The sequence below is a fragment of the Pieris napi genome, chromosome 16 (genome assembly GCF_905475465.1).
Source record: "Pieris napi chromosome 16, ilPieNapi1.2, whole genome shotgun sequence".
Classification (NCBI taxonomy): Eukaryota; Metazoa; Arthropoda; class Insecta; order Lepidoptera; family Pieridae; genus Pieris; species Pieris napi.
In genome coordinates, this window is record NC_062249.1 from 6768906 (window position 1) to 6784440 (window position 15535).

The window sequence follows — 15535 nt, forward strand, 5'->3', positions numbered from 1 at the left end:
TTAAATCAAGAATATATTTAACAAACATTAAGAATAAAGAGTTATTAATAAGAAATAAATAATCTTAAACCTAGCAACATAACTAATAAGGATAATTTGTATTTACATAATGATGTATATTTTGTCAGTTATTTCAAAGTTTGAATAGTGTTCATCTTCAATTATAAAAATCACGTTTAATTCGTTTACAATGTCTATGCATTGGCACATCTCTTGCACAATTTATTTACCTATAACGAAAACTCTTCAAATAAAAGATCATTCTAGATCTCTTCTTCAAAACGTTTTCATTCTTACATCTAACCATGCTTAAATATATTATGGCATTATATTTTGTTTGCAAAAAGGTACAATGTTTAATGTGCGTCTAATATTTTGCTAAGAGTATTCCAGAAGATAGTATTTACATTGAATAAATTATTAAATTAGCTTTGGTAGGAAAGTCTCGTTCTACCACTGATGCTTTTTGAAATAATTTACTAGTTTCAAGTTCTTCAAAGGGAATCGAACTCCGATACGTCACTGGTCTGTAAAAAATATTAAATAAAATTAATGCGCTATTTGACGTTTTTATGGGTATGGGGCAGATAAATATGATTGTATTTCTAGGAATAGGCAAGTAGATGATTGACTCAAGATAATTATTGTTTCGCTGGAAATGAACTTAAGACCTCCACGTGTTAGTACATTCATCGCGCTATGGAGGTGACATAAATCTTCAGTTTTCACTACAACTACACTTGCTTATCGAAACATATGGCAGTTTAGATACAAATTTATTTGAATTTTATTTTATAGGAGGTTGCCTGGAGGAGATCGCTCGAAAGCGATAAGGCTGCTTAACGAAGTGTTAAATAAAGCTAAATATATAAAGAGTGCCACTACAATGCGACGATTATCAATTGTCTATTTTAATTCCAGGGTTCCATATATTAGTATTTCAAAGAGTTACGCGTGCAGTTACCTACAGGGTCAGGTTTATAGAGGTGAACGTGCGGCAGGAGGAAGGTGGATCCCAGATCTCTTTCAGCCATCGTGTGTGCTTCCTGGATAGTAAGGAAGGTAGTGCTATAAACATCTAACTACTACTCTACGGATTTATAAAAAAATCGATTTATTAAAAAGTACTTAGCAAAATCAATGGCGACTCGATCCAAAATAACATAAAGTTACTATAGCATTCCCTTATTCATAAATCAGGTTTTTTTTTTAATTTGTACCGTTTTGAATAAAGAAATTGCCTGTCCCTTTTTGTCATACCGTAAACACAATTTGACAGAAAGAGATGAAAGAGTACTTTAGCGTACTTACTTTTATAAAGAATAGAAGATAAAGTTATATAAATATAAAGGATATAAAGTTATATGGATTTAGTTTTTAAGATTTAAAGTATAAAGACTGCGAAATTACAGGTGCGCTACAGTCATGCTAAGAATAAAAACAGTTAATAATCAAAATACTTTGTATCTACTGTGTTCTTAGAATTGATAGCCAAATCAAATATAGTATAAAAATATGATACACTAAAAAAGATAATACCTGATGTGTCAGTCGTGTCGAAGACGCCGCCCGCCCAGTACTCGCGGGTAATGTCCCGCCCACCGAGCGAGCTTCAGATAAGGTCCTATAATTATTGGAAAAATTCACATAAAATTAATAATAAACTGGAAATAATTAATAAGAGTTGTCTAGTTCTCTTTTGTAAAACCTTATTTTCTTGTAATCTTTTTATATCAATAACATAGGTTATATTATAAATACATATTGATATATGTAATACATTATTTTTGGTGCTTTAAATTAGAAAATACTTAAAAATACATTATTTTAAATGATTTTATTTTAGCTTACAGCTCTCCAAGGCGTCGTTCTGCATCTGTCCATTCAGACATATTGTCCTCTTGACTGAAATACAAAAGAGTAAATCAAAAAATACCTAAAGAATTGGTAAAATTACTGTATGTTTAATTTGTGCAAATTTTAACTAAATTTGCACCATAATGGTGGATGTATTGGCGATTTTGACAATAACTATTTAATAGTATATGATGATGGACGGGTCATTAGATGAGATAAATTAAGCAAAAAAGGAACAGTATCGTAACGGAGTCGAACCTACGAAGTGGGAAACGAAAGAGAGGTAGGCAGATAAGAAGATGGGAGGACGATATAAAAAAGGTAGCGGGTCCAATGTGGATTCGACCCAGGCATGGCAGGCAAGTGTGTCAGGCACGGGAGGATGATCACCTTACCAGATACAGAAATCTGAGGCCCAGACCTAAAAAGGTTGTAACGCCACTGATTTATTGTTGATAAATAGAATGATGAATCTTATCAAGTGCATAATTATCCCTTGCTGACATCAGCGTTTATAGATGGAAGAACACGAACGCCTACCTAAATCTTAAACTTCAAATTTTTTTTTATTAAGAGGTAAAATACTGATACTAACATCTTAGAAAATTCTGCGTAGATGAAAACACTTAATTAAAATTGTACACTGCGCGTATTCGGCGGTGTATTCCTGTACGACAATACAAATTGAAAATACCTATAAGATTTCCTCAGAGTATCGAACCTGGAAAGCTGTTCATCGATGTCAGTCTTGTTTATGGATGAGGCGTCGTCTTCCTTGAGTCCATCTTCAGGGCGGACCGTCGTGGATACTTTGAATCCAGCTGATACTAGCGCACCTGGAATAGTGATAAAAATCATTTATTTCCACAATATTCGAATTAATAAGCTGGGTTAAGTAGTAGTATTAAAGTATATAATCTCAATTATAATAGCGTGTATTCGAATCACGAATTTATACCTATTTTTTATGGAACAGGAGGCAAATGTGGCACTGCATGATTCTGGGTGGCATGTTAAGAGCGGGCCCTATCAAAATCACTCATCTTAAATTTGATTTTATCTATGTATGCGATGCTTATATTAAACAGTAAATATTTATAGATCCTTCGCGTTAATTTCAATCGTTGACTGTAATCAAAAACATACAAATACAATATAAATTCCTCGATACAAAAAAAAAACAAATTCACATTCACACAATTTTTATTCAATCATGGCGAGTATTATGGAGTCAAAAATTAATTGAATTACAGCACATTGGTTTGGCCGAGAGCTGTTACTAGCGATTTTATTAAATATTGTATATTTTACGAGTTATTTAAATAAAAAGTATCTGGCGTTTACGAACTTCAGACATAGTACGTTTGTTTCACTTGTCACTAGAGCGGGCGGAGTGAGACGCGCGAGTGCAATCAATAATTTTGCTAGCCTACTGCTCTTAAGAATAAAAAAAAAAACTTGAAAAACGACTTCTAGGCCAACCCAGAGATTTATTTATTCCGAAAAAAACTATTCCGTATAGAAAATACGTATAATTATTACCTTGTTTGTTATGTCGGTCCTTATTTGCGCTGTATGACGATTCTAAACTGTGTTTTCGTCTCATCTGTAATACGGAATATTAAAGTCAACTTATATGTAAAGTACATATCCAAAATTGTTATAAAATTAAAAACCTCAATTTTTTTTTTTTTATAGAAATTAAATTGAATTAAATCTCGAGGGTTCGTGGCGAAAACCCTGAGGTTTGAATAATAAATGCCGCTTCCTTCATAGAGGGGTTAAAACTTGAACTCAAAACACTAACCGTGTTTTGTTTTCTTAAAGATCTAATAATTGTAATTGTATTAACCTCTTCGGTAACGTTAGTAGCGCCAGACTCGAGATAACTGATCAATTTTGCTTCAGCGCACGCCTCTAAACTTTTCTTCCTCGAGAGGTTATCTCGGCTGAAATAATAAATATATTAACATATATAAGACTCTAATTAAAAAATTAATATAGGGCACATATATCTATTAAGAATTTATAGATACATATATATATGTGCCCCATTGAAACACCATAACACTCAAATGTGTATGTACTTATGTACACGCGTTAGAAGTTATACTTCTTTTGCGTACCTAACGAGATAAAAATCTTTTCAAAAATTTTATCTTTCGCCTTATTTTACGTTTATAGAAAAAATAATACTAACAATAGAAAAAATTTAAAAATGTCTCATAATTTTTCCCTAACGCGCCGAAATAGGTATAACTTCAATAAATAAACAAGATATTTAATATATAATATTAATAATAATTAATAATATTAATAAATAAATAGAATGTATGTTTCCTGAGATAGGCGTATCCGATCAAACAAACTCATCTTTCAAATAATTAGTCTCATATATCCTTTTTATTTTTTTGTATCTTGTTCTTTCTTCCTTTTGTTTCATATTGTCCGATCTCGAATAACCTTCTCTCAGCGATCTACATAAGCAAGTACCAGCTCGAATTCACAAAAGTTATGCTTATGATTAAAATATTCATTAATATAATTCTTTGTAAATGCTTACCTGTCCGAATGTTGATGAAGACGAGCCCGGGGTATGAGGACAGCGGGGGCGGGTGGCGGCGGAGGGGAGTGCGCGGGCGGCTCGGACATTACGCACTTCGATGATCGTCCGCGCTGGAAACAACGTTAATATAGACTGTGTAATGAATTTCTTCCACGACTTTGCTTTTAATTTTTTCTCTTTAATCACAACACATATACAATTTCAGTTCAAACAGCAATAAAGATTATCACAGGTTGACATGGACTTTTATCCTATTGGAATATCCCATACGAATGTTAAATTAAAGATGTACATTTATTTGATTGTTTTACACCAAAAGAATCTCCAGTTTTCCGTTTAGCCAATCACAATTAAACAAAATTCGACATCTTTCGTCTTTTGTTTTATATTCTCACCCCCTCCCCTCTTAGGTACCTTATTGCTCCACACAAGCCGTTATTTATAACATATTCTATCTATCTATCTATCTTTACCTTTGTTGGAACGTAAGGTAACGATGCATTCTGTACACTACACGTCTCTGCGGTCTCTCTTTCCGCGATCAAAGCCCTTCGATCAGCTCTTTGCTTTGGCATATTACCCTGAAAATATTTAAACATATCTAAAGGTATTTCATAAAAACTTTAAAGTTGAAATCCTTCCTCTGTTTTCAACTTATTTCTTACACCAGCTCCGGACAAATCGATTCAGCGCTTTTATACAAAAATTCCATATAAAGTGATTCTAAGAAAACATCTTTTGTTTTACAAAAGGTACCTTACAAGGTACAGCTAACTTATTTGATATATATCATGCTATGTGTTAAATAGTAGAAAATACCTGTGTACGACCCTATAAGCATCTACTGAGAGACTTACCTGATGTAAGCTCGGCATCCCCTGCATACATCCAATTACGAAGGTCTGCGTGGCTGGACTCCTCGCTGCACAGCATCTCCGGGAGGCGAAGATGGTCACACAGGTGATAATAAGGAGACCACTCACTGTTACCGTTATTAACACCGCTGGAAAAACATTTTCTATTAGATACCAAGTAGCATCAATTGATAAAAAATCTTCGTCGATATACTATTATACTTATTTTGATCCATAAAATATATCTAATAATAATAACAAAAACATTTCCCCGTAAATGATGTCAAGTATTTCTATAGTCATAAATATGTATGAATCATTGATAGTATTTACAATTTTCTTAAACTACATAGTAATGATAAAGAAAATTAAAAATAAAATCTATAACAAAAAACAATAACTAACCTTAAAATATAACAACTCAAAATATATTTTAAAAGGAGTCCATTTAGGCGAGGTTCCGAAGATACTGGCAGCGTTCCCCCTTTGAATAGCTAGACTAATTCTTTGTCCGAGGTAGCTGCCAGCTCTTCGGTCTGTGATATCGACAATATACTTATTATATAGACGATATGTAATAGGTACATGAAAAGTGGATACTCACCTTTCAAATTGACCTGACAGGTTCTTCCAGCGTACCATTTGAAGCATTCACAAATGACAGCGCTCTCTCGATCGAAACAAGTGCCGTGATAATTGCATGTATCGCAGCCAACCGCTTCCGCTGAAATATGCACATTTTCTTAAAAATCGATTACCTACAATAGAATTTCAGGATGGATTGGATTTTTGAGAACGGAATAAACTGCTCTAACTATAACAAAAACAACTCACATGAACAAATCCTTCCAGGGTACAAAGTATTGACGCTTAGATCAGCAAAACCTTCCAAACAGCTGCAAGTGTAAGTTCCGCGTAAGTTGAAGCACTTGGAATGTTCTGAACAGTCATGGAACTGACCGCTAACGCATTCGTCGAAGTCTGGAAAAGAAATATCATTTATGTGAGTCACAACTTGGCTTTTGTCATCCCTTACATTTGCAAGTAACTAAGGTGACTTTCTTTAACTAAGATTATTTTTAGGCCAGGTCCAGACTAGTATAACGTGTTACTTACTTACCTAAGTTTTCATGTGTACTGGTAATGTTATTGTATCCTATAGAGTATAGAGATATGCGTAAATCTGCCTGCATACGAGACTACTTACCGCTAACATTCAGCCTGTCAATATGTTCTGCTGCTGCATGAACATCTGTTCCTCCGAGACTGTAGTTGTTGTTTCTTAAATATTTCTCGATTACCTCCTTAAGTCTATACTCGTGAGCGTTATCTGAAAGCTACAATTTAAACACATTTAAAGCATTATACGGACAGTAATAATATTTATAAATACATCGAATCTATAAAGTATTTTGTCTAAAGCAATAAAAATCCTCGTGACTGGTGCAAGACTTATCATACCTGTACATAGAAGTCGTTCGTAACTCCCTGATACATTCCAGTATTGCCTTTCATCTCGACCGGACGGAATCCAGTAATATGGATACCATGGAACACGTCTCTTAAGTCAGATTGCATCACCATTCTATTGATACCTTCATGAGTAGCGATAGCTAGCTGATTATATTCTTTTGTTGAGTTATCCGCTAGATTAGGATGGAATCGTAACCGCTGGTTTCCTTGAGATGCAAGGACAAGGCTGACCGAATACGTGTACGTGGCTAAAATATTAAGAATTCAAAAATTAAAAACCTTTTAACTTAAAGCTTACTAACTATTACTACTTAACTTAAGCTAGAACGCCCGACTTATAATCGACAGACAAATTCTGGTTGCGTTAAATATGTAAGTTAAGTTAAACTCAAATTTAATTTAAAAATCAAGATATACAGTGCTAACTTCTGGCGGCTGAAATAAATGTAAATGTAAACAAGGGAAGTTCAGATATTTGTAACTATTATTTATAACAATAGAATGAATTGTAAATATGTAGTAGAAATAACAAAATTTTAAAAAATTACATACGTTTACAAGGTCGGTCAGGGAACATCCTAGCAAAGCCTGGTCTGCATACACACTTCATTAATCCATCAATTCGCTGACACCGCTCATTTCTAGATGCTTTACAATCAGGTTGACATTCTTTCCCAAAGCCTACAAAAATATTTAAGTTATTTATTGACATTACTTTATGTTTCAAATAGTTTCTCTAGTAATTCTTACCGGCAGGGTGACCAATATTTGTAGTTTCCAGGTACGGAGTTCCAGCTAATAATATTTCGCCAAATAGGACTTGTGAAACACCGTTATTGTTAACTTGCTCATTTCTCGTAATACCGTCGTAGTCACCTGTTTCTATATCCGCTTTAACCGGTGGCAATTTCCCTCCATTTTGTGACTTGTTCATAACAATGAAGAAAGTATCACTGTCTTTTTCTTCCTCAGCTTCAATCTTTTGAATATTTTCAGTTACTCTATCTTCTGAATCTCTAATGACAAATTTGTCCTTTTCCTCTGATGACATCGATATGTCATCTAAAGGTATCTTTGTTGTTGTTATCTCCTGAACCACAGTAGGTTCTACTTTTACAATAGGAATATGTTTGGTCACAGTTTCAATTATAGTAGTCGGTTGCACATGTGTGTAAATCTCAGTAATAACATCGACAACAGTTGATGTATGGGTGTTAGTTAAGATTAACGTTTCAGTAACAGCGCCTTCTGATTTACTTATTAAACTTGTTTTTGTATGCGTTACGGTCAAAGTATGAGTCAAGTTGACGTATCCCACGCTAGAAATAAGCTCAGGAAGTTCTGTAAGAGTTTTGGTAAATGTGACAACTGATGTTTTGAACCTAGTTTTAGTCGGAACGATTTCGTCTGATATTTTTATTTCGTTTCCAGCATGATGCAATATTGTTGTATCTATGTGCTCATCATTTTTATTTATAGTAAACGTAGATGTTAAAGTTTTCTCGATTACAGACGTTTTATCAGGAGCATCACCATATTCATTAAGTACTTGTGTAGGTTTTATAAAATCTTCTTCTAACAACGTTTCAGAACTTTCTATGACATCCACATTATGTATGCTTGGGGAGTTGTTAAATGGAGGTCTTATTACTTTATTACTTACATGCCTGGTAGGGAATAATATTTCTGGACGAGTTATTGTTCTCGTCGGTGCAATAACATTACTTTTAGATGAAATTTTATATTTATTATCCGCATGCACTGGGTATGGTTTGCGTGTTCTATTTTTTACACCTATAGGTATAATTTTTACTTTATCCGTTAAATCTTCTTGGCTTGAATCATGCGATGATTCGTTAAAAATACTCGTGTGATTACTAAACATTGGATTTGCAGATGATGTTTCTTCTTGTGATTGATCAGAGTTATTTTTATCTACATCTGGTTTATCTAAACTGTCTTCCTTGGATTGATAAGAAACATCTTCATACGAATATGAATCTTCAATGGATGTTTCTGCCGAGTTTACGTCAGGAAGTGAAACCGTTGATGACGTAATAATTTCAGGGAAGAGCACTGATGTAGGTGCAAAATCAAATCTGTGAGGAAAGTCTATTGCAGAAGATGTAAGCCAACTAGATGAAATTGAAGCAGTGGGAAAAACAAGACCGGAGCCAGATGCCGTTATAAGGGGTGTCTCTGGAATTGAGTTCAAATCGGGTAATCTTGTAGGTAATTCTCTAGGAGGAGGTAATAATAGAGATGATGGTTGATAGCGATTGTAATATGGTCTTTTAGATTTGTTTACTACTTCTTGTTGTTTGTGACTTGGCCTATAAGTAGATACTTCATCCTTTTGTATCGGCTTCCGCTGAGGGCGCGGAGTACTTAATCTGGGGGGTAATGTTCTTGGAGGTATATTTCTGTATGGTGGTGGTGTTCTTATTGGCAGTGATGGTCTTTGAGTCTGATGAGGTCTTGACTGATGTTTACTTAAACCGCTGTCGGGTGGTGGTGGACTCATGCCCATAATAAGATCTTTATTTTGTTGGGGACGTGGGTAATTTGGATTCTGAGGAGGTGGTGATAAATTTATAATATTATCATCGAATGTCTCGTTTATTATGGAGTTGGAAGTTGTTATATAAGTAGGTAATGTGGACTTTTCTAATTCCTTAATAAATAACGGTTTCTTGTCCGATATGTGCACAGTCGAAGTTATAATATTTGAACTATTTTTATGGCTTGCATTAACTTGTGAGTCAAATCTTTTATTGTTCTGAACTTCTGCGCTAGTTTTTGTAGAAGTATTATTTCTGTACATAGTGTTATCATAAATCTTTTCTCCTGTATTTAATTCATAACTGTCTTCGTATGATGTATTATTATTGTTCTCCATCATTTGGTTAATCTGCCAATGTGGTTGTTGTAATTGGTGATCAAGTGGAATTGAGCTGCTGACAGTAAATGGTCTAGGCTTCATATTGTATGAATTAGATTGGCTTATAATTGGGCTCATGCTATTCGATTGATATGTAGTTTTATTGTGTGAACCGAAAGGTTTTTCCGTTTGGGAACCACTTTGGACGTTATTTATTTTTATTTTACTGTGTGATGTTAAGGGTTTTGTTATAGTATTATCCTGCGCTGATTTAATATGTTGTTTTTCTTCTTGAGATGAAGTAACTATGGGAACTTTCATGGATTCTGAACTTACTTCTCCATCTATTTCTCCTTCTGCATCAGAATTATCTTTACCATCATAAATTTCTTCAGCATTTTCATAAACAGGTTTAGACGGTCCAATTGGACTTATTTTAGTTTTATCATTATTAAATTCGTCTATTATTGGAATGTTGTAAACAGGCTGTTCTCCCGCGTTAAATGTTGGTATGTAACTGGGTTTAATGGTAAAGGTTGAAACGGTAGGTTTGTCTGATTCTTTCTGTTTTGCAAAAGGTCTACCAATATTAAATTTATTGCCAACGGGTGTTGATGTTGCTTCCAAAAAGTCTGTTGGAGGTTTACCAATATTCGTAATTTTCTTACTAATGTTAGGTTTTGTATCTTTCTTATAGTCATACGTTAACGGTATAACCTTTGTAGTTGTGACATCCACTTTAATGTTATTTATGTGTTTAATGCTATCTTCATTCAGGATACTGGAATACCAGCCATGAGAGTTTGTTGGTATGTTTGAAATAATTTTTCCCGGTCTTTTTTGGTCCACAGAATTCTTATCTTCTAGTGTTTCTGCGGAAGACTCTTTTGTATACACCGAATTATGGGAATGTTCATTAATCATTGGGAAATTCGCGTGGCTGTTCTGAGATGGAGGCATGGAAACAATAACATCTTTTTTATCTTGGTCCAAAGTATTTGTACTTTTTACACTTTGTGAATTCAAAGGCTTATTAAAGTAACTTTGTATAGGTTTATTACTGAGTAAAGACAAACTTGGGTCCGGCTTGCCGTGTAAGGCAACAGTATCATATTTTGATGGATCATCTTCAACACGAATAGCAAAATTAGTTCCAATTGGTATATTAGCGTTTATTTCGCCATTATGTTCAGAAGTGCTTATTGGAACAGTAATGCTTGAACCAATCATGTGAGCGTTTCCACCAATATTTTTAACTCCTGTTCCAGTATTAAGGGTAACACTGTATGTATTATCCATTCCAATATTTGTTACTATTGATTTATTCGAAATGTTAGGTGATGAAACAACAGAAAACGAATTACTTAGTGTGTGATTTTCCGTGTTCGGCTTATTAAATTGATTATTTGTAGCCTGTGCTTTGGGTATATGATAAGTATACGTTGAATGTTGGCTATTAGTCGGCGCTTGTGAAGCAAAATATACCTCAGATGTAATCTTTGGCGGCAACTGATCTGGTACAGGATGTTGAACATTCAAAAACACCTTCATATCATGAATTGGCTTTGTATGTACAATTGGTCGCTGATTATAAGGCTTATTAGCGATAAAAGGTTTTTCTTGGCTAAATTGTTGTTTTGGTGGAGGAGGAGGTACTGCAAGATAATTTTCATATTCCCGATCAATTATTTGCCTTTCATCTTTAGGCTTAGATATTTTATTTTGCTTATATTTCTCAAAATCACCGTTATAATTATCGGGCTTGTAAACAGTAATATGTGGACCTATACGTAAATGCGTTTCTTGCATACTAATTGGAGGTGGAATATGTTGTAAATTATAACGTTGGTTATTTTTCCTTGTTGGTATTTCATTACGTGTTTCATTTACACCTTCATTAAATCGAATATTCTGATTATTTGATAGATTTAGTGATGTGACGATACGAGAATCTTTTAAAAATTGATCTTTGCTAGGATTGACACTGTGAACATTAGTCATTTGTGGAGCATCAATACTAAAACTTCCAAAATATCCTGGTTCAGGATATGGTAACGGGTCATCAATATACTCTCCGGTTTTGTGAGGCTCTGTAGATCCAGCAAATATTAGAGCGGTTGAGCTTCCATGAGGTATTAATACATTAGCTACTCTGGAAGGTTGAATGTCAACTAAAAACGGCTTGTCTGCGGACTCCGATGAGTCTGAGAGACTTGAATCTTCATCCGTCGCATCTATTTTTGTACTAACAATTTCGGAGGAACTAGGGCTGCTATCCATTATATGTTTATCATCATAAGGTCTAAATTCAATATGTTGTTTCAATGGTATACTATTGGAAGGTTTAACTACTGGTGGTATATAGTCTAAAAATGCTGGCTTACCGTAATCATTGTTCAACGTGGTACTATGAGTATGTTTATGCTGGTTTATTCTATCTTTAGGGCTCGTTACAATACCTTGTGTGGAGTACAGTGGTTTTTCATAGTTCTTATTAGTAGGTAAGCTTTGATGCGCATGTACATTTAATGATGGCTTTCTCTGGGGTGTAATCTTAGGTGGCTCTGGGGGTCTTAAATCAAATGAATCATCGACATTATTTTGTGTTGGTTTATTACTTTGAGGAAGTGAAAGTGGATATGGTTCATTAACAGAATATTGCTCGCTATCAGACATAAAACTGTCCAGCGGTGGACGATTGCCAGAACTATGTAATTTGATGCCACTAGCTGCTAATGTCAGGGGTCCACCCACTGCAGGTTTACCGACAATAACGTCAGAGTTTGCTCGTATGATTTCTCCTGGACTTATAGGGATACCACCATTAACGAGTGGACTTTCTTGTACAATTTTCGGTGGAAGTATATGACCTTTAGAGTGCTTATATTCAAGAGCCCAGGGAAAGTTTGGATGCATCGATACATTTGAAAAAGAAACTTGCGATTCAGATGTTTCCATTTCATCTACAGGGATATAAATTGGAAAGTTCCCTTGCTTATTCTCAACACTATCCACGCGCTTGTCAGCAGAGTATTGAGTAAGCTTAGTAGCAGGTTTTGGTGTAGTTGTTGATGTTGTGCTTTGATTATCGTCTTGTCTTTTCATAAAACTACCTGTCATCTTTTCAAAAATAGGAGTTAATTGGGATAAGCCTTTTATTCCAAGCGACCCCAGTTTTATAAGTTCAGCTACAACTTGTTTATTTTTATTAATCTTTTGCGGTTTCTCAGGTTTCACTTTTTCAGAAGTAATGTTATTATTATATGATAATTTATTATTCTTAATTGGTGTTGGTGCTTGCTCGTTAGTTAATAGGTCACTGGTTTCTATAGGACTTGTTTCTTTTTCGTCAGAATAATCACTTATAACTTCTGTATATTTGTCTACGATCCTGTCTGTAGGAGTAATTTGAGAGTTTACCTCATAGTCGTAAGGTCGATAATTTGTTTTCATATTTAATGTTTCCTTATTTGTTGTTTTTATATCTAACTTAAGTTTATCTCTTTTTGTAGTTTTTGATCCATGTTTTTCTGTTGTGGATACTGCATCTTTTGCGTTAGTGTATTTCGATTGCAAACTCTCAGTCTTTGTGTGGCTACAGGAGCAAGAAGTTGTTGAACATGGTGAGTGACTCACTTCCGACGGCTGTATCAAATCGAACATAGCATCATCTTCTTGACTATCTACTCTTTTGTCAATTTTAGGATGATTTCCCAAATACATATTGTTTGTAGCTGTTGCATGTATTGTTTTAACATCCATGTACTTGGTCTGAAATTGCAAATACAATATGTTAACAAATAGTAAATTAATTTTAAACTCATAACGGGGCATTGTTAATATTATGATAACGAATTAGTAGGGTAGGTTATTGTGTATTTGGGGTTACTGTGTATATAATTTAGTTAAATAACGCATGGTAAGGGTGCCAGCACTGGATATGGTAAACTCCCAAGAGTCAGGGTACCCTGGGTAATGTAAGTAATCTTACTTTCGTTGGCTTTAGGTCAGCCAGTACTTCTGATGCGTACAGATTGGTCAGTGACTCTGTTGTAACTACAGACACTATAGTTTCAAATGTTGAAATAGCGCTTCTTTTGTTGTGAACTATGGTCGTGAGATATGTGTAAGTTGTCATGCATGTCTTGATTATATAATTGTGCTGCATTAATTGGTGCATTGGTAAGATGGCGCTCATTTGTTGTCGACTAACAAACGTCGCTACTGCTGATGATAATAGTGATTTGTTTTGTTTTAGACCCATGTTGCTTACTTTTGTTGAAGCAATAGGCAATAATTTTAGCATACGCTGAGAAAAAATAAAATAAAAATAAAAATACGATAACAATTTATGTAGCAGTTGGTTGGTTGGTTGGCCTGGAAATAATAGTATAAAAAATTGTTGCTGTTAAAATTACATTATGTGACAAACAGAATTTCATATTATTTGTGTTATTGTTGTCATATTTAAAAAAAAATTTAAAATAATTATGTTCCCTTTTAGCAAAAATAGCAATTACCTGTTCTTGTTTTCCATCAAAATTTTTATCTCTAACCAAAACCTCAACACCGTTGGACATAATCCTTGTAGCGAGATTAAGTTTTCTGACATCTTCCTCTGAACGATGCGGCACTCCTGTATCCCTTCCTGGTCTCCATGGCGTATTATCGTATACGATAGCATTTGTATTAAACGCTGAAAATATATATAACGTCATTGGAACGGTGAGGGTCATTAACTTACCATTATTTAAATACTCATTAGGTATATACAATATAATGTTGTGTAATTCGATTAGTAGCATATTCTAAGAGTATTATTGTTTAATTTTTTTTTTGTTTAAAACTGGGATTCAGTTTGAAAAGGCGCCACAGGAGATGAGACTCCAGCCTTGCGATTCTGTAACTCACTTTTCGAACAGTCATTTTACGATTTGGCATTCTGATAAACAATAAACTACAAGCTTCCTCCGCTTGTCAAGACGTAATGTGAAATTGCTTAACAGAATACTATAAGATTCCAAAAATGACGTGATTGACGAAGGGAGCGTTGTTAGTGCAAAGTGAACTCACGGATTAACAGAATCGCACGGCTACAGATATTTCACAAATACAGCTTTGTCGCCTAGAGTGGAAATTACACCGTGTCCGCTTAGCTCATTGCAAAAATGACCAGAAAATCTCATCTTTCTTAGGGCGAGTAACACATGCTGAGATATACGACTTATGATCAAGTAGGCCACGGCGCGGCGGTGGTATAAGACAGCTTGTACGAAACTAATAATTTAATTAGAAAATTTTAAACATTATATATTTTAAAGATTTTTCTTAAATAAAAACTAAATTAAATAATTTTAAATAATCAACATAGCATTCATGCAATAATCACCCAACTATTCAGCTTTGTTTTTCTACTAGCTTTTTTCTGTGCACAACATAATCATGCAGTCTAGCTTTACTGTTAATGAAGCCTTAAGATTTTTGAACTTAGAACATTTACAAATATGTATGTAAAAGAGACACTCGTAATTACTTTATTAATCAATATTATATACTTTGTTGAATAATCCTTAGACTTCATGTATTAAACATTCATACAGGCATACTATGTACATGTTAAAAATATAACTACAGCTTCTGAAATGTCAATAATTAAGTATAATCGGTATTTATTAAAAAGAAAATTAAATATTTTATGTATTAATTATTTAACCTGATAAGCAATGACATTTTATTAGCTGCAATTTAATTGTTTTATTGTTGACTACATTACAAAACACACAGAAGTCATGATCGAGTTTTTATATGTACCTATAGCAACTATTGAAATGATCAACTTATATGTGTTTGTAATGCATAATTAAGAAAAAATACTCACCAAGATTGGTTGAGAGCAGGATGGAC

At 34.1% G+C, this 15535-nt stretch overlaps 1 protein-coding gene across 5 annotated transcripts in view; it reads right to left on the minus strand.

Moving 5' to 3' along the window:
* The window catches only part of LOC125057315, a 69465-nt gene continuing 53930 nt past the window's right edge, over positions 1–15535 (minus strand). The window contains exons 3-20 of one of the 5 annotated variants that reach the window (XM_047660954.1): positions 14152–14327; positions 13623–13940; positions 7501–13402; positions 7303–7431; positions 6739–6998; positions 6485–6614; positions 6112–6258; positions 5882–6001; positions 5281–5426; positions 4897–5004; positions 4421–4533; positions 3710–3806; positions 3400–3463; positions 2579–2693; positions 1852–1905; positions 1540–1624; positions 969–1046; positions 1–527 (exon numbers count right to left, since the gene is read on the minus strand). In XM_047660954.1, the coding sequence (XP_047516910.1) occupies positions 495–527; positions 969–1046; positions 1540–1624; positions 1852–1905; positions 2579–2693; positions 3400–3463; positions 3710–3806; positions 4421–4533; positions 4897–5004; positions 5281–5426; positions 5882–6001; positions 6112–6258; positions 6485–6614; positions 6739–6998; positions 7303–7431; positions 7501–13402; positions 13623–13940; positions 14152–14327 (8075 nt within the window). In that variant the 3' untranslated portion in view covers positions 1–494. Of the gene's footprint in view, positions 528–964; positions 1047–1539; positions 1625–1851; positions 1906–2551; positions 2694–3399; positions 3464–3709; positions 3807–4420; positions 4534–4896; positions 5005–5280; positions 5427–5881; positions 6002–6111; positions 6259–6484; positions 6615–6738; positions 6999–7302; positions 7432–7500; positions 13403–13622; positions 13941–14151; positions 14328–15535 lie in introns of all 5 variants that reach the window. The other 4 variants (XM_047660952.1, XM_047660953.1, XM_047660956.1 and 1 more) reach the window with 4 other exon arrangements.